This window comes from Artibeus jamaicensis, unplaced genomic scaffold (assembly GCF_021234435.1).
Source record: "Artibeus jamaicensis isolate MK-2021 breed Jamaican fruit bat unplaced genomic scaffold, CSHL_Jam_final contig_465, whole genome shotgun sequence".
Lineage (NCBI taxonomy): Eukaryota > Metazoa > Chordata > Mammalia > Chiroptera > Phyllostomidae > Artibeus > Artibeus jamaicensis.
Genome location: NW_026521843.1, coordinates 23410131 through 23436434, shown reverse-complemented (window position 1 = coordinate 23436434; position 26304 = coordinate 23410131). Strand labels below are relative to the sequence as shown.

At 36.9% G+C, this 26304-nt stretch overlaps 1 protein-coding gene and 1 pseudogene across 3 annotated transcripts in view; both read left to right on the top strand.

The window, feature by feature from the left end:
* MAP4K3 (mitogen-activated protein kinase kinase kinase kinase 3) overlaps positions 1-26304 on the top strand; it is a 122188-nt gene that overhangs the window by 51867 nt on the left and 44017 nt on the right. For 2 of the 3 annotated variants that reach the window (XM_037136870.2, XM_037136723.2), the window contains exons 7-15: positions 966-1008; positions 3040-3112; positions 6833-6964; positions 7137-7199; positions 7285-7366; positions 7467-7577; positions 9765-9843; positions 15966-16024; positions 17519-17581. In XM_037136870.2, the coding sequence (XP_036992765.1) occupies positions 966-1008; positions 3040-3112; positions 6833-6964; positions 7137-7199; positions 7285-7366; positions 7467-7577; positions 9765-9843; positions 15966-16024; positions 17519-17581 (705 nt within the window). The remainder of the gene's footprint in view (positions 1-965; positions 1009-3039; positions 3113-6832; positions 6965-7136; positions 7200-7284; positions 7367-7466; positions 7578-9764; positions 9844-15965; positions 16025-17518; positions 17582-26304) is intronic. The other variant, XM_037136945.2, reaches the window with a different exon arrangement.
* On the top strand, positions 22163-24021 carry LOC119043173 (60S ribosomal protein L5-like; annotated as a pseudogene).

Genomic DNA, 26304 nt, shown 5'->3' with positions numbered 1-26304 from the left:
GTCCACGCCCTCTCCAAGGCCCACCACTGTCTCAGCACCTCCACATGTTCACCAACCCCAAAGCTTTCAAACCCTGTACCATTGGGGTTTTATGGAGGCTTCCTCACCTAGGTGTGATCGGTCATTAACCCCATTTTTAGTATCTCTCCCTTCTTTGGGTATTGGGGGTTAGGTTAAAATTCCAAGCTTTTAATTATGGCTTAGTGTCCTGGTGACCTCATTCCAGGAGCCACCAGGAGCTCATCTAGAACAGAAGACACTCCTGTCACCTAGGATATTACAAAGGTTTCAGGAGTGGTGTGTTAGGATCTAGGGTTAAAGACCTAATAGTAGAACAAAAGATGCTCCTAGAGCTCTTATCACTTAGGAAGTTATAAAGAAAGGTTTCAGGATCTTTGTGCCAGTAACTGGGGGCACAGACCAGTATATATTTCTTGATACCTCAGTCATGTGGACAAGTGACATCTTAATCCTGTGGACCTGTGGCTAATTGCTTGTGTCCTGAATGATCCTGAACAGACTTAGTACAGATAGACAGTCTCACATACTAAGCAGCAGGGTTCAGTTCACACTAGCATTGGTTCAACTGATGAGTTAGAGATTTGTTTTTATTTTTTAACAGGATATAGCAATCAAGTTTAAAATGCCAATATAAGGTAACATGTTAGTGTAGTGACAATGTTTGATCAGTAAGAAAATAACATTTAGATGAAAACTAATATATCACTTTCATAGTAACAATTATATTGTGTTAATAGCAACTTTTGCAAGGCAGAACATTTTATAAGCATAGTCAAATTGCTTAAAATTTGAACAGTAAATTTTTCTGTGAATATAATGATTTAACAGTTTAATTGGGCATACTTTAAGGCTGTCACTTGTGATTATTTTAAATACGTACATTTATTATATGTGCTATCTGATAATATTTTTCCTATTGTAACTAAAATGTTCTCACTTTGTAGGGAGCTAACATTCTGTTAACGGATAATGGTCATGTGAAATTGGGTAAGTAAATTACAGTTTTGTCCCTAATGCAAATTTATTCCAACACTAGTAAATTTAATTTTCCTCCATAGGACTAGGTTTCCCCTATCCTAGCAGCATCTATATATTTTTAGGTGGAAATCTCATTGTGAGGAAATCTCATACATAACGTCTCTGTATCTGTTTCCTCTTTCTTAAATGGGGATTGAATCTGTGCTTCACATATGTCAGATACGTTGTAAAGACAGAATGAAATAGTAACCTTTGAAAACACCTCTCACCCCAGGAATGTGATTTCTAGTAAGAAATCTGTACAAAATTGCCTTGTAACCAAAATACAAGGTAAACAAAAGTTACGAAATCAATGATGCCAAAAAAAATCCTGCATTCTTTACATTAGCTTTAAAAATAAAATAGTGTTACTTATATAATAATGTAATTTAGTCCTGACTGGTGTGGCTCATCTGGTTGGGCATCGTTCCCCAAAATGACAGGTTGCTGGTTCAATTCCTTGTCAGAACACATACCTGGGCTGTGGGTTTGGTCCCTGGTCAGGCACATATGAGAGGCAACTGACCAATATTTCCCTTTCACATCAATGTTTCTCTCCCTCTGTTGTCTCTCCTTCCCTTCTCTCTGAAAATAAATAAAATATATTTTTAAAGGGATGTAATTTAGATGATTTAACTTTGTATTTATTAGGGCAACATTGGTTAATACATTGTATAGTTTTCAGGCATACAGTTTTATAATACATCATCTATATTTTATTGTGTTCATAGATGCCTTAACCTTTATTTTGTAACTTTTGGTTGTCAATTTATGACTAAAATAGAATTCAAAACCTTAATAATTTAAACGTTTAAGACAAGAAACATGTACAAAAAGTCATTGTAAACAAAGTCATGTCTGTTAGGTATTAAATAAAGTATTTAATGGCAAATATAAAATAGTTATTTTGAACTATATATTAAAATAAGAAATAAAAATTCAAAAATATATTTGTTATAAAATAAATAAAACTATATCCTGCAGTAGGACTAATTAGATTTTTTAAACAATTTTTACTTCATTTTTAGAGAGAGGAAAATAGGAGAGAGACTGAGAGAGAAACATCAATGTGTGGTTGCTTCTCATGCACCCCGTACTGGGGACCTGATCGGCAACCCAGGCATGATCTTTTACTGGGAATCGAACTGGTGACCCTTTGGTTCGCAGCCCGCGCTCAATCCACTGAGCTATACCAGCCGGGGCCAGGACCAATTAGATTTAAGAGTATGTGTCTAATTAACATAAGCCATAAAGTTTTCCTAAGCTACCTCTGAGTATGGAAAAGGCAGTTACCTTTTTACCACTTAGTAAACAGTTCCTATGAGAAATTCAATATTTTGTGTTAACGTTGTATGCCCTACTCAAAGACATCCTGTATATAATGTATCTCAGTTGATAAGGAGTTAGAAATCCTTAAAAAACTAGAAAATGTTGGAATTTAACATACCTAAAGAAGAGCAACAAATTCCACATAAAAAATTTCCTGCATGATTGGAATTGGTATTAGAATGTATTGCTAAGGAAAGATTATTGGGAGAGTTCTGTTTGGATATCTTCTTGAACTAGCTAGATTCACTAATAAATAGACTTATCAGCTCATTCGATGTCAGTCCTCAAGGGTGGGACAGGAAGTGAACAGGAATATATTACTCCTTGAGGTCCCAGTGATATTCCTTCAATTTTAGGTCCTGGGATTTGAAATTGTTTTACTAAGTCTGGCAAGTTAGATTCTCTCTTTCTCATCCAAAGTATTTGATCATGGCTTTTGTTGTCATTTGACTCATGTTGGGGATACATGAGAATCTGTTTGGTTATGATGTATGCTGACTGTTTGTGATATTTTAACGCTAGTCCATTAAAAATTTTAATGTGATATTTGAGGATATCTCTTATTTGTGTAAAATTGGTTTAATGAAAATAATAATAATTAAAGCCTCTTCTCACGTTGCCCTAAGTATTGCTTTCTCTCAGTTTTCTGAATGTTTCTCATTTTTTTAATAGCTGATTTTGGAGTATCTGCACAGATAACAGCTACAATTGCCAAACGGAAGTCTTTCATTGGTACACCATACTGGTAATTGCCTTTTAACTGATAATTTACTTTCTGTATTCTTTTCCTTATTGGATACAGCATTTACAAAATACAGGCTAAATAATCAAAAACTTTAGCATAAAAACATTAAGAAGGTTATCAGCAGATTAAGTAATTTAGACGTGTATACTTGTGGCTGGAATACACAGTCAGAAAATATTCTGCCATGTTAATTTTCATTAAGTGGAAAAGACTGTGAAGGTTAATATGTCTTTAGGGAACCTTGTCCAGCTCTGCTGGAAAAACCCAACCAACCCCTGCCACCACTCATGTCCAGGATTTTCACAGATGTTTTAAAATATCTTTCTTCATCCCCGTTTCTAGTCCATATTTTGGCTAATCTTTCAACATTCCGTTATTTACAGTACCCCTTTACTCAAGTTTTTTGACATTATCTTGCTTGCACACAAGATCAAACATGTATTTCTTGGCATTTGGAATCTTCCTCAGTATGACCTGTATCTCCCTCAATAATCTTGAATGCTACTAGTTGCCTCCACAGAGCTTTGTGAACTGTATTTGCCTGCTAGGTGTTCTTTACCCATTCTATGGAAAGTATTCATGAATGTGCACAGTAGATGTTTTTGATCACTCACTGTGTGCTGGATGTGCTGTTGGTCATTGTGAACATAGTGCTGGGCAGATGGAGAGGTTTTTGTTCACACTCTTCTGCAGTTTAAGCGCCAACACTCCCCCGACGCCCTCCTAGTTGGCCTGCTCAGCAGTGGGATGGCACTGATCTGGGTGACTTGTTTTCATATTTAGGAGATGATATATAGTGTTTTGGTATCAATTTGTCTTTTTATCAAATGGATGTATATGTTAGAAGTTCAGCAGCGCTGAAGGGCTTGTAAACTTACGTAGACCCTGGTCAGATGGCTTGTTTGTTTGGAGTGTCATCCTGTACACCAAAAGGGTGCAGGTTCTAGGCCTGGTCGGGACACAAATCCTCAGGTGAGGATTTGAAAAATACAATTTTTAACTGATCTACTTGTATCTTCTGCCATCTCTAGCATATCTGTTATTGTTTATAGACTGTATTATGATAGGTGAGGATTTTAGCGCTCTTCTTCGTTCATCTTCCAGTCTTCTAATCCTTGCATTGTACTTGCTGAGTCAGTTGTTACACTGTCATTACATTTGCCAACTTGAAATGTATTTATTTTTAATTTGCTTAGTTTTTAATCCCCGGCTAACTTCTATACCTTTTTGTATTTTGCCATTCTGTAACATGCCAGTATATAGTTTTCCACGTCATAAAGCCTATCAAATTATTTTTGTTTGTGTTTTGCTTTGTTTTATTTTATTTTTTTCATTAATAATCCTTTTTGGAGTCATCTTCTCTCATATTCCAACCTGAATTGTTTATTTTCAAGGTCTTTTTGCATAGCTTCTCCCTGGTAATTTTTTTTAAAAGATTTTATTTATTTATTTTAAGAGCGAGGGGAAGGGAGGGAGAAAGAGAGGGAGAAAAATATCTCTTTGGTTCACAGCTCATGCTCAATCCACTGAGCTACACCAGCCAGGGAAACCCCTGGGAATTTTTCATCTTCGGCTTGGGAATTCATTTCCTGGAATCCAGGTTTTCCTCTTTCATTACCGTTTCCCCTCACATGTATTTTGATAACTTCCTGAGAGATTTGAGTATCATTTTTGACACCTGGCATGTCTAGACTCACATTCGACTCATAATTTAGGTGAATATAGAATTCTAGATTGCAGTTTTTGAAATATGAAGTCTTCTTTTCTCTGAGGCTGATGGAATTGTGATCTTTGAATGTAACCCCTGTCCCTTAGAATCATTTCTAGTGGTTTGATGTTTCATGATGATGTACCTCAGAATGTTTTGGGTTTTTTGTTGTTTTTACTTTTATTTGTTATACTTGGCATTTGTACCTTTCAATCAAGAGATTCATGTCTTTCAGTTCTGGGAAATGTTCTTATATTATTTCTTTGATAATTTCTTTGCTATACTTTATTCTGTTCTCTCTTTCTGGGTGTCAGTGGTTATATCTTGGGCCACTTGGATCAATCCATTAAGTTTTTAAAATTTTGTACTACTTTTTAAAAATATTTTTGTTCTACTTTCTATAAGATTCTCTCAACTTTTTAATTTAATGCTTTCATGATGGAGGCTTCCCTCAGATGACTTGTAATCTTTATCTTCTGGTTCTCGTTTAAGAGCAAGGCACTAAAAACTGATTCATAGCACTGTGTGCAATGGAGGTAGTGGTTAAACCTGGTGTTCACTGAGGACTGAGCAGGTGAAGGAAGGTGGGGAGCTCATCGTTCTAGACACAGACTTCTCCTGTCCGCAGCCCCTGCTTTTCTTTGTATCTAGTATTTTTCAGTCTGAAGCCTCTCTCTCAGTTTCTGTTGTTCTCTATCCAGTTGGAATGGGAAAGGTTCCTGAGTCCTGAAGGATGCAAGGAGGAATCTGGAGCACTAACTGTTCTTTGTTTAGATATGACACTTTCTAATACATGCTTTTAGCCCCAACCTCAAGCTTGCTTTTATAAGTTTATAACCCAACTTTGTCAGCCTTTCTGGGATTCTTTGGGGTAAGAACCAGCTAGCTGTTTTGTAGCCATCAATAAAGTATTAACTGACATACTCTAATGTTCACTTTTCTTATAATAACTTGTGTATTTGTAGAGCTACTTGAAGAATAATAAGATTTTAAGACCAAGCATTTGAAAGTTAGCATTTTTTTTGTAACTTTACTGACTTACTTGACTTCCCTGAAATTGTACCAGGAAGACAAATGTACATGAGTAAGGCTACTTATTTAAATCTCTCTTTTGATATGTAAGAGTTGAGATCTTTATCTCAGTTGTTTTCAAAATTGTGTTTTAGTATTTGAAAATTAATACAATTATTTAAATCAGTCAAATACAAATTTATACAGGCATAATTAGAATAAGACTATAAGTAAGTTAAAAAAATAATTCTGAGTTTGGGCAACTTTTCTATGAAAAAATAAATTATTTTAAAAAACCAGACACCTTTTTCCTTGTTTTAGTTCAGTTTCTTCACAGCTAATGGAGGGGGCAGGTGAGGGAGTAGAGAGTTTGAACAAAAAGGAGAAATGGTTAGACCTGGACAGCAGTGTGGTGATTGCTGGGGGGAGGCGGGTACGAGGGGACTAAATGGTAATAGAGAAAATACAATAAAGATTAAATTAAAAACACACTTTTATAAGCTCTCCACCATTATAATAAGACTGAAAAAAATGCCAATTAAGTTTATGGTAAACATGAGTTAAATACTAAATGAAGATTATTGGTGCCCCGATCAATAGTTTTGGTCAAATGAAAACAGTCAGAGGCCAGATTGCAGTTTATTGATATAAGGAGGTAGAGCTAAAAATTATAGAATATTTACTGCAAGATGTTATTTCTCTAGAATTTTGCTGTGCAGAAGAAGAGAGATTGGAGTATGGACAAATTTGGGATATGTTCCATAGTGATTGTAAATTTTTACAAACCTTTAAGTCACCAGTAGGGGCTTGGGATGGAGGTGCTTATAAAATGATGAGGTCCTAGGAGAAATGGGCTTTGTAAGTACTACATACTTATTTTTCAGACAGCAACCCCTAAGTAGATTTCAGCTTAGATAGTGGTGGTTCTGTGTGCCTCTTGTGGGAATGTGAAGGAAAATACAATAAACAGAAGGCTTTCTTTTCTGGAATGTTTCTTTCAGGATGGCTCCAGAAGTCGCAGCTGTTGAGAGGAAAGGGGGGTACAACCAGCTCTGTGACCTCTGGGCGGTGGGGATCACGGCCATAGAACTTGCGGAGCTCCAGCCGCCCATGTTCGACCTCCACCCAATGAGGTCAGTGTGTCCTCGTTAAAGAATCCAACTTTTAAATGAGGACATTTCATGAACAAGTGATGAGTTTTGTCTTGCTTTACCTTATTTTGGGATAAGAGTAATAGAATTTACATTTTCTGTTAATATGAAGTCTTAAAATGCTGCGTAATGATTTGTTGTTGATTTTTTTCAGAGCATTATTTCTAATGACGAAAAGCAATTTTCAGCCTCCGAAACTAAAGGATAAAATAAAGTGGTGAGTATCTTTGTGTTATTTACTTTTATAGTTAGGAGGGGGAAAATCATTGAAAATGAAAAGTTTAATTTTTTAAATTTCTTAGGTCAAATAGTTTTCATCATTTTGTGAAAATGGCACTCACCAAAAATCCAAAAAAAAGACCTACAGCTGAAAAGTTATTGCAGGTATTACTTTTGCCCTGAACTATGTCTTTTTTCAAAAGATAAATGTCATGCAGTCAGATTTCTAATAAGTGTTCTGTGCTTTATTATTTTATCTTTATAGCACCCATTTGTCACACAACCTTTGACACGGTCTTTGGCAATTGAACTCTTGGACAAAGTGAATAATCCTGATCATTCCACTTACCATGATTTTGATGATGATGATCCTGAGGTAGGAACTGTCGTTACTAAGTAGGATATATAACATTATATATGTACGTAATTTCCAAAATCAGTTTTTTAAAATTCCGAATCTGGTTTCAGTAAAGCTGGTTTAAGTAAAAAACTATTGAGAGGCCCTGGCCAGTATGACTGAGTTGGTTGGAGCATCATCCATGACCGAAAGATTGTGGGTTCAATGCCTGGTCGGGGCACATACCCAGGGTACAGGTTCAATCCCCAGTCAGGGTATATACAGGAAGGTGGCTGATTGATGTTTCTCTTTTCCTCCCACTTCCCTCTCTAAAAGCAATGAAACAAAAAATGTCCTTAGGTGAGGATAAGAAAAGAAAAAAAAATGTTGAGGGAACAACTAACTCTGACTTAGTCTTTCCTAGGGAAGTCATGTGCTAGATTTTTCTTTTTGGCTATAGGTGGCTATTATCTGAAAATGGCAAAGGCAGAATCATCTAACCCACTTGTTGAAGTTACTGTAGTTATTTTAAAGTAGTCATTGTAGATAAAGTTGCTAAATAAATCATCCACTGTAAAAGAGATTGCAAATGGGAAGCATATAAACAAGATGTTAGAGTATACTAAAAATTTCTATTCATTTTTCTTCTCAAAAAGAATCCTTATACAACCTGATGAATTACTAGTGGTTAGTAAAAAGTATAGGATTTTTGGAGTGACTAAAACCCTAACTGTCCACTATGGAAATGTTTAAAAATGAACCAGTGTAATCATTGAATGAAATAACTGTAATGCTATGGAAGCATTGATATTAATGGAATCCTCACTTATGTTGGCATATTTAACATTTTTAGCTCAGCTAGTAATAGTGGAACCAAAGATAAACTCACTATATGTGATGTGGCAGAATTCTGTTATTGGGTCTGTAACTGAAATACGTAGCCTTAACTTGACTGACTTTGTGGAAGGTACTTAAAAATGGCGTAAATTTCATTGATGATGCTGTAAGAATGGTAGCTCTCAGTGGTCAGAAAAGAGGTCGCAGGTTATCTTAAATCAGAGAGAACCTTTCTACCAGTTCACCATTGGTCTACCTTGCTATCTTTATATAGCTGATTAAATAAAGCTATCTGTCCTTTTGTTAAAGATCTGGAAAGGCGTTCGGAACATAAAACTTTAAAAATGTAACTTCTTATTGACCTTAAATTAGACTAGGGAGAAAGTTCGTTTTTGTTTTGCTTGATTTTGTTTTTTAAAAACTCTGGTTTTATAAACTCTTCTGTAATTTGGTCCTCAGTTTACATGGTAGTGCAGGACTGTAATAGTGACATGTAAGCTGAAACCCTGCAAAGCAATTTTAGTAATCAGTGGGGGGAACTGTAATTATTTTGTGACCTTAAAAAATGTCAAAACATTAAAAACTCTGTTACTGACAGTTTTAATTGTATAGGGAAATGGAAAAAATAGTAAAACTCGTATTTATTTAGTACACTGTTTCCTTGTTTTAAAAAAAACTTTTATAGATAGTTTAATTATCAACTAGTCTCCTTACGGAGTAGATTGCACTGTGCTGGCCTTTTTCATATAACTTTATGATGGAGTGAGTACCTTTTCTGTGCCATGGTATCACATTCCTTTCTAAGTTTGGATGTGCTTCCAACATCTTATCTTTTGCATTTTCAATGCATGAAATATCTCAGTATCCCAGTAATAGGAAGTTTTTTGCTGGCACCACTTCTTCTGGGGTATCTTCATCCCCTTTGTCCCAACTACAATACTTCTTCATTCATGTCAGTAAGTTCCTCTAAAAGGAGCATAAATCATGAACACATTTAGCATTATTTCATTTCATTTATCTCAGCCTTTTTGAAATAAGTTGAGGCAGAATTTTTTATTACAGTTTTTCTCCTCTGCAACTGGGAAAGCTAGCTTATAGCTTTTGAATAGCTATTGAATTACTGGAATATTGAATTTTGAATATTTGTATTTCATTAAGAGAACCTTTATCGAGAACCTGCTATGGATATATCCCTAATCTTGAGAAGCTGCCAGTTTGAGAACTGAAGAGTTCCAATTTGTGGTTGCCTTTAAAAAAATATTGCTGAAGTTGTATCTTGTTCCTATTTTACATAAAATGAAGTATTTGTTTCCTATCTGGGTAATTTTGTGGAGACCAGACAATGATTTGAGTATCTAATGCTACATCACTGATTCTGTTCTTCCCTAGCCCCTCGTTGCCGTGCCACATAGAATCCACTCAACAAGTAGAAACGTGAGAGAAGAAAAGACACGCTCAGAGATAAACTGTGAGTATGTGCTGTACACAGTTTATAATTTGACATTAACAAATAAGATTTCTGTTGTTTTGTATAAGAAATATTTATTGAATATTTATTATATGTCAGTATTTACTCTTTGTCACCATTCTAGTAGATGAGATGCAGGAGTAACAAAATAGATACAAAAGCCCTCTACTCAACTATATAAATAAAGATAAATGCTACTTACAAAAAACAGAGCAAAGTAAAGGATCAGAAATGTTGATTTAGGGATAGAGAGCTTCAATTTGAAATAAGTTTATAGAAGAAGACCTCACTAAGAATCTTCCATTTGAGCCAAGACTTAAGGAATGGAATGGGGGTTGTTATATGGATGTCTAAGAAAAAAGAATTTCAGACAGAGGGAAGAGTCATAGCAAAGTGCCTAAAGGGACGTTATGCTTGGAGTGTTCTAGAAACAGTGAAGGAGTGGTGGGGCTGGAGTGGAGAGAGCAGAGGGGGAGAGTGAGAGAAAATGAGGTCAGAGTGGTAGGTGAAGTGGGAGAGGAGTCAGGCAGGGATATGTAGTTAGTATAAGGATTTCAGATTATTCTCTGAAAGAAATAGGGGGACATTTAAAAACTTTAGGCTAGGTTTGAGGTAATATGACTCATATTTCAAAACAGTCCCTCTCCCTGTTTTATTGAGAGTTCACTTACATGGAGCAAGGCTGAAAGACCTGGTTAGGAGGCCCCTGCAATAGTCCTGAGTAGAGAAGATGATGGCGTACACTAGGGTGTTAGAGGTGAAATGTGAGTAGTAGGCACATTGTTGATGTGTTTTGAAGGTATAGTAGCCAAGATGATTTTTTGAAGGATTAGCTGTAAGTCTTAAGAAAAAGAAAGGATTCAAGGATAAGTATGAATTTTTCTGGCTTGAGCATTTAGATCATTGGAAGAGAAGTAAGATTTTAAGTTATAGTTTTATTATAGCACTTTTGCTTTATTTTCTGCCAAGTAGTACTTTTTACCAAACACTTTTAAAGGTAAAGTTTAATTAAGGCAGTAAGAATTTTACTTCGCTTGTTCCTGAGGAATTTTTGGTAGTAGGAGGGGTATGTATTTATGTTATTATTTGGGAAGAGGAGCAAAATCTCTAGAGTGGGCAGAAGAGAAGAAATCACAGCAGTGCTTTTTAAACTTTTATGTGTGCATGTCACTGCAGTTCCTGATTTCAGTACCTCTGGGATGGGACCTGATGCTGTTACTTCTAACAAGTTCCCAGGGTATGTAGATGCTGTTGGTGCAAGGTCTTTGAGTATCAAAGGAGAGGTGGAGGTCTGCCAACTGGCTGAATATCTGAATAACCTGAGAATCTTTAAAAATGGATTATCAAGCCCCACTTTTCCACAGATCCTGATTCAGTAGGTCTTGGGTCAGCCCAGAATTCTACCTTTGAAAATAGCTCTCCAAGTAATTCTTACAGACAGCCAAGTTATGGTCTCAGAAGGACAGACCATTAATTCACATGACATCCAGTACCATCAACTTACTAATGATAAACTGCCAACAGGAATCTTTGGAATAACAGCGCCTTAACTTTTTTCTTCTTGGAAGGATTAATTCCCTATGACTTAAAATGCTAATTAGTGCAATCAGGCTTATAACAACACTTCTCTGTGAACTGAAGATTTAACTTTAGGGACCTGAAATCCAAATGACCTTAGGGAAATTAGGTAATGTGATAACTTAAGACAACTGTTTAAGAAAACGTTCCTGAGTTCTGGCCAAGATGTAGGTGTAGGTAGAAACGCTTTGTTTCCTCGCACAACCAAAAGAAGGATAATAACCAATTTAAAACCGATAAACAGTCAGAAGAGCCAGAAAATCAAATTGCATGGAACTCCAACAACCAAGGAGTGAAACAAACATTCATCCATACCAGTGGGAGGGGCGGAGATCAGCAGCGCAGAAGAGATGGGGCTGGCCAAACGGGTAACTAAAGACACACAACCTCTAGCTGTAAATCACTGTGGGGATTGTGACGGCTGGAGAAACTCCCAGTCTCACAGGAGAGTTCCTTGGAAAATGGGGCTAGAGCAGAGCAAGCCAGTGGCATTGTTCCCTCTCGGGCCCCTCCTTCACATACTGCGCCACAGCACAACAAAGAGGGTTGCCCTGCCCTGGCAGATACCTAAGGCTCTGCCCCCTTAAACCTAGTAAGTGCTCAAAAACAAAGAAATATGGCCCAAGTGAAAGAACAGATCAAAACTCCAAAAATAGAACTAAGCGATGAAGAAATAGCCAACATATCTGATGCATGCAGAGTTCAAAACCTGGGAATCAGGATGCTCACAGACTTGACTGAGCTCAGTCACAAAATGAAGGAAGAAATGAAGGCTACACAAAGTGAAATAAAGCAAAATATACAGGAACTAACAGTAGAGATAAGGAAACTGGGGCTAAAATCAGCAGGTTGGAGCAGAAGGAAAAAATAAACCTTCAATTAGAATGAAGAAACAAGAATTCAAAAAAATGAGAAGAGGCTTAGGAACGTATGGGACAGCTTTAAATGTCCCAACATCTGAATCATAGGAGTGCCAGAAGAAGAAAAGGAAGAGCAAGAAATCTACTACTTATTTTAACCAATAATGAGGGAAAACTTAATCTACCAAAGGAAAAAGACTTCCAGGAAACCCAGAAAAGTCCCAAAGAATTTGGACCCAGGGAGGAGCAAACCAAGGCACATCATTATTAAGTTACCCAAGATTAAAGATAAAGAGAGAATCTTAAAAGCAACAAGAGGAAAGGACAGAGTTACCTACAAAGGAGTGCTCACAAGACTATCAGCTGATTCCTCAAAAGAAACCTTACAGGCAAGAAGGGGCTGGAAAGAAGTATTTGAAGTCATGAAAGGCAAGGATTTAATCCAAAATTACTCTCTCCAGCAAAGCTATCATTTAGATTGGAAAGGCCAATAAAATTTTTCCCAGAAAAGGTCATTAAAGAAGTTCATCATTGCCAAGCCCTTAACTATACGAAATGTTAAAGGGACTTATCTAAGAAAAAGAAGACCAAAGATATGAACAGTAAAATGACAACAAACTCATAACTATCGATGACTGAACCTAAAAAAGAAAAACAAAAACGAAGCAAACAACTAGAACAGGAACAGAATCAGAGAAATGGAGATCACATGGAGGGTTATCAGTGGGGAGGGGGAGGGGAAAATGAGGGGGGAGGTACAGGGAGTAAGAAGTGTAATTGGTAGGCATAAAATAGACAGGGGGAGGTTAAGAACAGTATAGGAAATGGAGAAGCCAAAGAACTTAGATGTACAACCCATAGATATGAACTAAAGGTGGGGAGAAATACTGGAGGATGGGGGGGTCGAGGGTAGAGTAGGGGAGAAAGGGGAGAAAAATTTGGACAGCTGTAATAGCACAATAATTAAAATATACTTAATAAAAAGAAGAAAACATTCCCGACTTCCAGTCAAGATGGAGGCACAGGCAACTTGCTTTGCTTCCTTGCACAACCATAATGATTACAACTAACCTCAAAACAAAAAGCACCCAGAGCTGCCAGGAAGTCAAACTGCATGTACATCCAACAATCAAGGATTTAAAGAAGACATTCATCTAGGAGAGTAGGAGGAGCGGATCCGGGAGCCGGGGCAGAGAGGACACAATGTTCTAATCCCAGTTGATTTAGAATGTTTTACAATTTTATGTGAGATGATGTACAGAATGGTCAGTAATGCTGTTGACTTTTCTTTTTTACAAAGGCAGGCTTTTTTACAAAGGCAGGAAAAATAATTTATTTTAATAATGCTTCTCTTGAACCTGTTTCATGTGTGTAATTACATGGTGTCTCTCCTTGCAACCAAGGTTTTCTCTTCATTAAACTAAATGCCGTTTAGGTGGCATACATAGAACAACTGACTCATTTGCGGAAAGGTGTTACTTTTTTCCTCCTAGAAGGTCCCCTCTACCTTTAGTTAAATGTGACAAAGGCTTGCTTTAAGAAGAAGTGATTCTGGGGCTCTTGTCTGCCTTAGTAGGATTTGTTTTGACCCATAATGGCTAATGAAGGCTCAGCAGGTGATAATGAGCTATCTCAAAGATACTAAAAAGGAGTTTTCATCTGGGTGTTAAAAGATAAGTTTATGGTGCACTGCTTGACATATTCAAGGAGATGGTAGGGGAAATGAGATCAAGACCAATATACAATTACAGATAAGTAGGAGTTTTTGACATTATTAAGAGCATCATAAACAGCATTGCAGCCTGAGATGATTGACCAACAATTATTTGAACACTAGTTGGAAGATCCTGTGGCAGAAGGTTGTCATACCTTAAGGGAATTTGAAGAGAACAGAAGAGCAGTGCCAGTGTAAGACATGAAGAATGAATCTCGTGCTCACTTTGGCAGCCCATATATTAAAAAAAGAATGACTCTCCATAGGGGCTTTGCCCCCCCCATACAGGCCCCCCTTTCTGGAAATTCATTCCCAGAGTGCAGGAGTATTGAATATCTGCTACAGTTAGGGTTCTGTGTTTGTTATGGAGGTTATTCTAAGACAGCATCTCTGTATCCCTGCTGTAGCCAGGGATCATGTAGTCTGGTAAGGGAAGTAGGCATGTTCATGTGTGACACTAACACAAGGCAGATGGGTGCAGAAACTGTCCTCATGTAACTTTATTAAAGATTTAATTTTGCTTTTTGATGACAGACTTAGATGAGAGCTGTTTAGTACACCTCTATCGAGGTGATGTATATATTGTTTATAATACCTCCCTAAAAGTTATTTTGTAATCTTTGATGTGTGATCATATGTGAACAGGTATAAGGAACCCATTATTGAAGAACCTGCTTATCTTCAAGGGCCAAAAATTGATACCTAGTCCATTAACATCTTTAAAGCATACACATAGTCACACACAAATGGAGATCTTAACAGGGCTGTGTTTCACAACCTTTTGCTTGTGCCTGATATTACAAAATGTCTTAATCTCATGGTCTCCTTTAATTGGTATTAACATTCACAGTTAATCATACATTAAGGTAAAATCAAAACAATTGTAAAAGTGATGGTACTTTGAAATCTCACTTATTTGCCCACCTTGACTAAGGATTGCAGTTTTAGCTAAAGCTCTTACTAGTTGAACTGTATGTTTTATATTTATCTCTTTGCTTCTGCGTCATTGCTCTTGAATGTTGTACCCAGGCTATAAAATCAGAAAATGATAATGAGATACAGAAATTAAGGTAAAGGTAGTGATACTTCAGTGTATTAGAACAGCAAGGAAAAAGATGTATTATTGTCAACTTATATCTGCTCTAGCTACTTTATACTTTAGCTACAGTAGTATGTTAGTTATTTATTGCTGTATAGAAAATTATCCTAAAATTCAGCAGCTTAAAACAATAAACATTTGTTATTTCACTCATTCTGAGGGTCAGGAATCTGGGACAACTTAACCAGTGGTTCTGTCCTAGAGTTTGTTGTGAAGTTAAAATCAGAATGTCAGCTGGGACTGCAGTCATTTAAAGGCTTCAATAGGCTGGAGGATTTGCTTCCAAATTACTCACCTAACTGTTAGTCTCAGGCTTCAGTTCCTTGCCATGTAGCTTCTCCCTGGGACTACTCATGGCATGACTTCCTCCGGAGCAAGTGATCCAGTAGAGCCCAAGACAGGAGCCTCATCTTGGTAGTGATATGCCATCACCCTGCCCTATTCATTTGGTCACATAGACCAACCCTGGGGCTATGGCAAGGGACTACATAAGTTTATGAGCACCAGGCCATCTTGCAGGCTGGCTTCCAAAAGCACTCTGCCTCAATTGCTGTCTGCACACTTCAGTCCTCAGTTAAGATTGTCTCTTTTTATGTTGGGTCACAATGAAGTAGCAAGTTCATCCTGAGTATAACATGATTTTGCTAATTATGTTCTTTTTTACTATGGAAAAGGCCTATTATTAAGAGATTAAACTTTAACAGTTTAGACTTTCTTTGACTTTTCTGGCTAACAGATTCTTTATTTAAATCTTTGGATTGTGACTAATGTAGAGTAGATAGTAAAATGTGTTTTGCCGTAGAGTAACTATTTAAATTAGTATTATCATTAAGGATAAAAAAAAAAATCATGGCTTTACTTTTTTTTTTAGTTGGCCAAGTAAAATTTGATCCACCCTTAAGGAAGGAGACGGAGCCACATCATGAACTTGTAAGTAGTTTCATCTTGGAATGTTAACATTGAAAATAAATGTTTTAGTCTTCATGATATATTGAAACTGACTTAAAAAGCTAGTCATTAATATTTTCAAATGCATTTGGGGAAATAAAAAGGTAAGTCATTCTAAAATTCAGAATAAATAAATCTGTGTTGCTGAGATTGAATATTTTCAAAATTATTTAGGAAAAACTTACTAGCTTTACCACTCTCTAATTAAGTGTGTTTAATGCTGGCCCTTTAATTTCCTTTTTATTTCTGTTTTTCAGGTTTTAAGCATCTCTTAGTATATGTATCTACTAGGATAAATGGCATAATTTAAAATAAAATGTTGGATCAATAAAAGTTCTCACTAAATTTATGGGCAGTCTTTTAAGAGTGTAGGTCAGTTTTTTTAAACATCAGAGTAGAGTCAGTCTGTTTGGAGTACTAAAACTCAGGAGAGACGAGGCATACATAATAGATCAAGTTCGTCATTCATTTAAAACTTGCTAACTATGTAAACCTTCTCTTCATGATTCCTTTTTGTTAATGTTTTATACTTCTTTCCAAACATATGATAATAGAGTAGATGTAGTCTTAGAAGCAGAATGCTTTGCACACATTCAGATGTTAATATTCTATGGAACAATAAAACATGAGATTTAAAAAAACAAGCAGAATTAATCCTAATGCAGTTAGTTTACCAGAGCTCCAGATAATGTTGCATTATTTTTCTATTTAATAATGAGAACAAAGGAACTGTTAGCACATTTTTGTACTATAAGACGCACCCCCACATGGGGGGCGGTTTCCCCAATTTGGGAGGAATAATGGTTGTTAATGCTGCTGTTGAGTTCTGTTTATATTGACATTGGTGAAATATTCTTATTTATGTTATTAAATATTTTACCACATTTTTTGCTTCAAAAATTTCTTTTCTGTTTTTCTCCTCTAAAACCTGGGTGTATCTTATGGTCTGAAAAATACGGTATTGAGGGTTGAAGTGGGAACTTTCTTCTTAAACTTAAGGCTTATTTTAACCCAGTTGACGAAAGACATCTAAAAGAAGTCTTTAACCTTTAACTTTTGGAGTTATTCCCATTCAGTATACCAGCATGGAAGAAAGAAATGTTAAAGAAAAATTCTTAAAACGATCATATTACAATATTGAAGCCTGACATTTACATAGGGGACAGAGAAGGTTAATAAGAAAAAGTAGTCATGATTTTTATAAATGCTAATTGTATTTTGTTAAGGCAGTCTATTTTCTTTCTCTTTTTAAGTTGGTCCTGCATGTTTTTAAATTCTGTGCTAATGTAGTAACTGAATTGTAGAGCCAATTTGTTGCAGTGTTGCTTTTTTGGAAGCTCCTTAATATGATTTGACTTTGCATGCGCCTTAACAAAATTATGTTAGCAGGACTTACTTAAGAAAATTTCCCTTTGTGAATTTATGGCTTTTAGTGTAAGTGTAAATAACTTGGGTTTCTTGGTCTCTGCTAAACAGCCCGACAGTGATGGTTTTTTGGACAGTTCAGAAGAAATGTACTACACTGCAAGATCTAATCTGGTATTTCTCATCTTCTGATTTTCTTTGTCAACATTGTTTTAGTCTTGTTTTTTTTTAATCATACATTTTGTTCAATTTTAATGAACAAATTTAAACATTGTTTTATAAGTTCCTGCTATTTAGCAAGCTTCTATATATTAAGGATTATAGCAATTTTCCCATTACAAGATAAATAATATATCTACTCAAATATATTACAGTGTTGTTGTAAAAAAATAAACATTTTTATGTAAAAACATTTAATTTTGTGGCTCAAATATGTTTTTAAAAATTGCATTTCCCTATAAAAATACCGTTTTAATATGACTTGGTTTAATGAACTAGGAACCATCCATATATATATATACACATATCCATTCATAGATATAAAACTACTTCTATATATTGCATAAATTATATGCATATCATTTAAAGAAATAATTTATCCCCAATTAACAAAGAAACCAGTCTCATGAAATTTTAGCTCAATGGTGTTATATAATACCCAGTTTTCTGAAGCCAAAATTTGGATTTTAAAGCCTCTTTGACTTTAGAAATATTAAGACTGTCTTACATTTAGGTAAGAAAAGATAGGACATTAATCCTGGTGAATATTAAATAAATACTTTGAATAGTCACTATTAAATAAATAGCTACTTCTGTAGCTGGCCAGGGTGCCCAATTGCCTTTAGTTTACTCTTAGATTTCACCTTTCTCCCTTTTCAGTGAAATTGTCCTTATCTTTCCTTCTTCTCTGCTTCAGTAATGTACCTCTTTCAATTCTGGTTGATTTAAGTGGTTCAGTTGGTTGGAGCATTGTCCCAGTATGCAAAGGTTGTGGGTTTGATCCCCAGAGAGGGCACATATAAAGAATCAACTGATGCATAAGTAGGTGGAACAACAAATCAGTCTCTCTCCCTCTCCCCTCCGTCCCTCTCTCCCCTCTCCCCCCTCTCCCCTCCCTCTCACACCCTGTTCTGTCCTCTCTAAAATCAGTTAATCAATCAATCAGTGGTTCTTAACATAAATTCTTAAATCTGTGCTTTGTACTATTTGTAGAACATAAAAGAAATTTTTAGACATAATTTTTCTTTCAGGGAAGTTGCTGTCTCAATAAGCAGGAAATTCTTACTTACATAAACTGGTAACCATGCATCAAAACATATATTAGATTGCCAAAACTTTTCCAGGTAGTGACTGTTGATGAGGAGAGGCTAACATATAATTGCTACAATAGAAATTAGAGGAGAAAAGACTTTGCGTTATTTAGCTTCCAGGAGGGACTAAGACTGATTTCAGTATTGCATAGCAAGCACTATAGATTCTTTAGGAGCAAAATGGATATGTATATCTCCTGTGTTTCATGGAAATTAATGTGAGGACAGTCATTGGCAGAGACCAGTTTTGAGAGATGGCAGATAAAGAGCTAAAATTATGAAATGGTCATACTATTGCTGAAATTATGGGATTAGCTCAAAAGAGGGAAGGAAATTGAAGTAATCAAAGAGGAAATGATCAATGACATCATGAGATTTAATGTATCTCCCAGCCAGGTCTAAATAAATACCGAGTGCAGAAAACTGATTACCACAATGGGTGATTCCTGTGTTTTGTAGTCAAAGACAGAACCAACAATGGAAGTAGGGAAGAAGCAGTCGAAAAGCTAGAAGAATCGGTAGATGCACTATCACAAAAGAGAAAAAGATGTATCGGATGGCCCAGACGGGCCGGAAAGTGTGAGGATTGAGAATTAAACTGTCTGAGGAAGCAAGTGAGGAGTGATTTCTGGATTGAAAATTTCTCCAGAATTAGGCATAAGTAGGCTAGAATGACAATCAATGAAATTTGTTATGGAAATAAAATATTACAGAATCAAAAGTTTAATATTCTCCAGAAAAGACAATTACAACACCAAAAACATAATACTTTAGCGTTATAGTGTTCTTTTCTGTACCTGTGTGAAACTATCTTAAAAAGCTTACTTCTAATGATAATAAAAGCTAACAGTTATCTAGAAGTTTTTATACAACAGGCATTATTCTAAACACTTTAAATATATTAACTTATGTTGTACAAAGGAGAGAATTTAAGGTGCAAAGAAGCTGAAAATGGTCTTAGAGCAGTCTGGCTCAGTAATTCACAACCAAACTGCTATGCTGTATTGCTTCTACCCAACATGTCAACATTTTGTTGTCTACTGCTTGTACTCTCTCATTTTAGTCAGTATATATGGTGATAGTTATTTTTTATTGTGGGAAAATACACATAAAATTTACCATTATAACCATGTTTTTAAATCCTCACCCAAGGACATGGTTATTGATTTTAGAGAGGGGAAGGGAGAGAGAGAGGAAAAGAAACATCGATGTGAGAGAGGAACATCTGGTGGTTGCCTTTCGCGTATGCCCTGACTAGGACCAGACGTGCAGCCTAGGCATGTGCCCCAACCGGGAATCAAACTGGCAACCTTTCACTTTTCGGGATGATGCCCAACCACTGAGCAACACCAGCCAGGGTCCACTGTAATTTTAAGTGTACAGTCCTGTGGCATTAAGTACATTTGGATTGTTGTGCAGCCATGACCACTGTCAGTCACTAGACATTTTCATCTTCTCAAACTGCAACTGCTCACAGCAATAACTCTCATTTTCCCTATTCTTCAGACCCTGGCAACTGTCATTCTATTTTCTGTCTCTTTGAATTGTTCTGTGCTCTGGTTACCTCCTATAATTGGAATCATACAACATTTGTCCTTTTATGACTGGCTTACTTCTCTTAGCATAATGTCATTACATCTTCAAGATTCATCCATGTTATAGTATTTGCCAGAAATTTCTTTTTTAAGACCGAGTAATGTTCCATTGTGTGTACAGACAACATTTCGCTTATTCATTGGACACATCAGTAGGCACAAGTGGCTTTCACCTTTTGACTATTGTGAATAATGGTGCTGTGAACAGGGATGTACAGATATCTGTCACGTCTCTGCTTTCAGTTACCATAGGTACATAACTGCAGTAGGAATTGCTGGGTCATGTGATAATTCTACGTTTAATATTTGAGAAACAGCCATACAGTTTTCCATAGCAGTTGCATCATTTTACAGTTCCCACCAGCAGTGCACACGGGTTCCAATTTCTACACAATACTCATCAACACTTGTTACTTTCTGGCAGTGGAAGGGGAAGTTTTATTTGTTTGTTTTTAAGTAATAGCCATCCTATTAGGTGTGACCTGCCCTTAGTTATTTTAGTCCCCTAACTTTATTAGTCCTAAAACCTTGACTTTTTGAACAAGATTTTTAAAATTGTATTTCATTGATTATTGCTGTTACAGTTGTCCCAATTTTTCCCTCATTCCACCCCATCATCTCTCACCCCCTCAGGCTACCATTGTTCATGTCCATGGGTCATGCGTGTAAGTTTTTTGGCTACTCCATTTCCTATACTGTACTTTACATCCCCATAACTATTCAGTAACTACCTATTTGTACTTCTTAATCCCCTTACCTCTTCACCCATTTCCCCAAACCCCCATCCCATATGGTACCTATCAGATACTCTCCATATCCATGATTCTCAATTCTTCTTGTTTGCTTAGTTTGTATTTTAGATTCAGTTGTTGATAGATACGTATTTTTGCCTTTCTATTGTTCATAGTTTTGATCTTCTTTTTCTTAAATAAGTCTCTTTAACCTTTCATATAAGAATGGTTTGGTGATGATGAACTCCTTTAGTTTTTTCTTGTCTGGGAAACTCTTTATCTGGCCTTCGATTCTAAATGATAGCTTTCCTGGGTAGAACAATCTTGGCTATAGGTCCCTGCTTTTCATGACTTTGAATATTTCTTGCCAGCCCCTTCTATCCTTCAAAGTTTGTTTTGAAAAATCAGTTGACAGTCCAATGGGAACTCCTCAGTAGGTAATTAATTGCTTTTCTCTTGCTACTTTTAAGATTCTCTTTCTGTCTTTAGCCTTTGGCTTTTTAATTGTGATGTGTCTTGGAGTGGGCCTCTTTGCATTTGTCTTGTTTGGGACTCTCTGTGCTTCCTGTATTTGCATATTTATTTGTTTCACCAAATAAGGAAATTTTCTTTCATTGTTTTTTCAAATAGATTTCCAGTTTTTTGCTCTTTCTTTTCTTCTGACCCCCCTATGATGTGAATGTTGGACCTCTTGAAGTTGTCTCAGAGGCTGCTTATATCCTCATTTTGGGGGGGATTCTTTTTTCTTCTAGTCCTGACTTTTTTTATTTTTTTGCTTCCTTATGTTCCAAATCATTGATTTGATTCTCAGCTTCGTCCACTGTACTGTTTCCCTGCAAAATTTTCTTTATCTCAATTAGTGTATAGATTATTTCTGGCTAGATCTTTTTTATGCTGCTTGGGTTCTCACTAAATTCCTTGAGCATCCTAATAACCAGTGTTTTGAATTCTGCATCTGATAGGTTGGTTGTTTATCTTGATTTCATTGAGCTCTTTTTCTGGAGTTTTGAAATGTTGTTTCGTTTGAGTCATGTTTCTTTGTCTCATTTTGGCAGCCTTCCTATGTTTGTTTCTGTGTTTTAGGTAGAACTGCTTTGACTCCAAGTTTTAGTAGCGTGGCCTAATGTAGTAGGTGTCCTGTAGGGCAGGGGTATCAGACTCATTTTCACCAGGAGCCACATCAGCCTTGCAGTTGTCTTCAAAGGGCTGAAATAATCTTAGGACTGTATAAATTTAACTACTCCTTAACTGTTAAATGGTTGAAATTAGCTTTCCCCCCTACCGGAATTCTGTTGGGCATGTGGGTCTGTGGCAAGCTGTGGACATGGGTCTTTAATCCGCAGGATGGGGTTTGTAAAAGTTGTCAAAAATAAGGCCTACTTCAAGAGATACCAAGTGAAATTTAGAAGACAGTGAGAGGGTAAAACTGATTACCATGCCCAGAAACGCTTGGTAACTCAGGATAAAAATAAGTACATTGCACCCAAATACAGCATGATAGTTCATATAACCAACAGAGAACATTTGTCAGATCACTTATGCTGACATAGAAGGAGATATGATAGTTGTGCAACTTACGCTCATGAACTCCCAAAGTATGGTGTGAAGGTCGGCCTGACAAATTATGCTGCAGCATATTGTACTGGCCTGCTGCTGGCGGCCCACAGGCTTCTCAGTAGGTTTGGCATGGACAAAATATGTGAAGGCCAAGTGGAGGTGACTGGAAATGAATACAATGTGGAGAGCATTGATGGTCAACTGGACGCCTCCACCTGCTATTCGGATGCAGGGCTTGCCAGAACTGCTACTAGAAATAAAGTGTTTGTGGCCCTGAAGGGGAGATGTGGATGGAGGCTTGTCTGTTCCTCACAGGACCACACAATTCCCTGGTTGTGATTCAGAAAGCAAGGAATTCAATGCAGAAGTGCATTGAAGGCACATCATGGGTCAGAATGCGACAGATCATATGTGCTACCTAATGGAAGAAGATGGAGATGTTTATAAGAAACAATTCCCTCAATACGTAAAGAACAGTGTAACTCCAGACATGATGGAGGACATGTATAAGAAGCTTCATGTTGGTATATGAGATAATCCAGTCTGTGAGAATAAGGCTAAGAAAGAAGAAGAGGTGGAATCATCCCCACATTTCTCTTGCCCGAAGAAAGATCAGGTATCTCAGAAGAAAGCAAGCTTCCTCAGAGCTCAGGAACAGGCTGCTGAGAGCTGATAAACCAAACCGCAGTTTTCTATGAAGATTTTTCAGATAAAGATAATAAACATATTGAACAAGCAGCTAAAAAGAAAGTTGAAATTACATTCAGCCCTTCGAAGGCAACCATGAGGTTGATGTGGCCCCTGGCAAAAATGAGTTTAACATCGCTGTTGTAGATTCTAGTGGCATAGCTTCCCCTATCACCTAAGCTGGGCACTCAAGGTGCACCCTCCTGTTGTAGTTAAGCCTTGATTGCTGTCGGCAGATCAGTGGGAGGGATTTACTTAAGCCAGTCAGCTGCAAAGACTGGGTATGACCACTGACCACTAACCTTCACCCTCCATGGAGGATCAGCTGTGCAGGGGCAGGGTGGTGGCGCTCTGATGTGGTCTGTAGCTGTCCACTGGGTGCACTGGCCTTGGGGTTTCCTAGGTGGTGCAGGCCAAGGTCAGCTCTCACCTGTGTTTTGCCCACAGCAACCCTGCCTGAGCTATAATGCAATCTGAGATGCCTGCTACTTACGCTGGGCTTGGAGATCCCCAGGCTACGTCAAGCTGTGAATTAGGCTAACTGCTGCTAGTGCTGGGCCTAGGGAATCACTGAGGCCAGCTGCTGTTTCGGAGAATGTAAGAAATTGTGAGGCATGAGCCAAGACCAGCATTTGGAGAAGCAGCTTAGGTGAACCTGTAAATTGGATGGGGTAGAGTCTCTGGGGATCTCCAAAGTGGATCAAATAGTGTTAGCCAGGTTGGTAGAATCTCAGATATGGCACCAGTTTGCCAGCTCTGTGGCTCTCTAGGGGTAGGGGTTAGTAAGAGACAATGGCCTCTGCTCACCTTGATGCCAGACAATTCAGTTTCTCACTGTATTCCACTGGTGCCTTATGGGCTGCTACCCCTATGCTGAAGCTCAGAGGGAGTGAGTCTGTGTATGAGTTCAAGAGGAACTGCTTGGGGTTCCAGCAGTTTCTTCCATTCACTCAGTCCCCACCCCCCTGGTTTTTGTGGCCAGAAGTTATGGGGACTTATCTTCCTGGACTGGAACACTGCACTGGGGGACCTGGTATGGCTCAGGGGCTCCTGGCTCCTGAGATATCCCTCTTGAATTTTTATCCACCACATGTGGGCGTGGGACCAGCCGGCTTGCATCTGCACCCCTGCTACCAGTCTGGATGGACATAGTTTCTTTAATTCTGTAGTTGTCAGACTTCCATTAACCTCAATTTCTAATGGTCCTGAGTGATGGTTATTCTATGTTTTAGTTGTTATTTTTATGTGGTTGTGCAAAGAGGTGAGCCATGTCTGGCCATGCCTCCATCTTGGCCAGAGGGCAAGAAGATTTTATTGCTTACAAATAACTTGTTGCTGGCCACTAGAAACCAGATGAACCCCAAATGTCTGGCTGTCATCTTAGTCAGCAGTTGCCACCAAGATGACAGCCCTAAGTCTTTTAGGACCCAGAAAAAAATGCTCCCTTACAAAAACCTTGCTGCCTAAAAGTTTCATGTCATCAGTGATTTCTGGTTGATTTAAGTACTTAGTATATTCATTTTATGGTTTTGTACATGAATTTTGAATATAACACCTGAATATTCATTACTATAATAAAGTGATTTTTTAAAAAAAATTAGGTCATTATAATATGCGAAAGCAGAAGAACAGAGTTTGATTTTTTAGGATTGTTAGTGAATAAAAAGGGTCTTTAAACCTTGAAAGATGCCCAGGTTAAACCCAAAAACAAAGAACACTACATTGTGGTAATTAAATGCCCACAGTTTTGCCCACAGCCATACAGATGTGTGTGTCTGATCTGTTTTTGGATTAAAAGGTTATATTACATAACTGTTCAGCTGATGCTAATTATTTTTAATTTGCCTGGCTTTACTGTATACTTTGGCCCATATGCCAATAATGAAAAATATATTTAAAGTTAATTGTGTATAAAACTTTGTTAATTGCCATGGAGGAACATGAGTAGTAACATTACTACTTTGGAGAAGCTTACAGTACACCTGTGATAGAATAAAATATTTAAGTTAGAATTAAAAACTTATTAGGAAAAAATATAACAAAAGGATTTTAAGATTATTCCTGAATTAGGTTAAAATTGAATAAAGCCTATAAATAAAGTTAAATTTATTCTGGAAAAGAAACAGTAAATGACAACTTTGTTTATTTTCAATCTGTTAAACTATTACTGTAACATTAATGTTGTATACTCACATTTCTTACCCAGTATTTAAGACAGTAAGATGAGCTCATTTCCTAATTGTATGATGATAGGACATTTTCTAGAATGTCCAACCTAACCTGCTGGTATTCATTTCCAAGCTTGCCGTACAAGTATTCTTAAGTCTTCTGCTCTTATTACTTAGTGTTCTAACTACGCTTGCTCTTCTGACCTTCTAAGAAATAAAAAAATCTTTTTGAATTATCTAGGATTCAGTCTTTTTACTTCTGTAAATTATCTACCACGTTTAAAGGTATCTTAACAGTTTTATTTGGACCATCATTTTCTCATTTTTTAAATGAGGAAAATTTTCCTTTTCTGCTGTTCTTCTTTCTTGGTTAAAATATACTGGTAAAGTATTTGTGTGTGTGTGTTTTGTAGCCAACTGTATCAATTCTATTAACTTCCTGCTGTTTTCTCATCAAGTATAGACTTTGTAATTTCCTGAAGGAGATAAAAAAAAAAGTTCTTGATCATATATTTTCTTTTTCCAGTGTTCCACATCACATCCTTTTTCTTTTTCAGTTTCTTTCTGGCACCACTAGAAGCTTTATCCTGGGTTTAGAAATACTCCCCCATTCATTAAAAGAAACAACTGAAATTAGGACTCTGTGACTCAGAGATATTTTAATTGAGCTAGGTTGCCCATCTTAGGTTTTTGTTGAAGTGTTTGGGTTGAATCTATACTAGGCTACTGCATGTTTTCAGTCCATGTGTTACTTGTTTACTTGACTGTTGTTCAGTATTTTTATTCATTAATGAGTTGATGCTTGATTTATGCAACTAATATTTTAATGTCTGTCCTGGCATGTTCAAA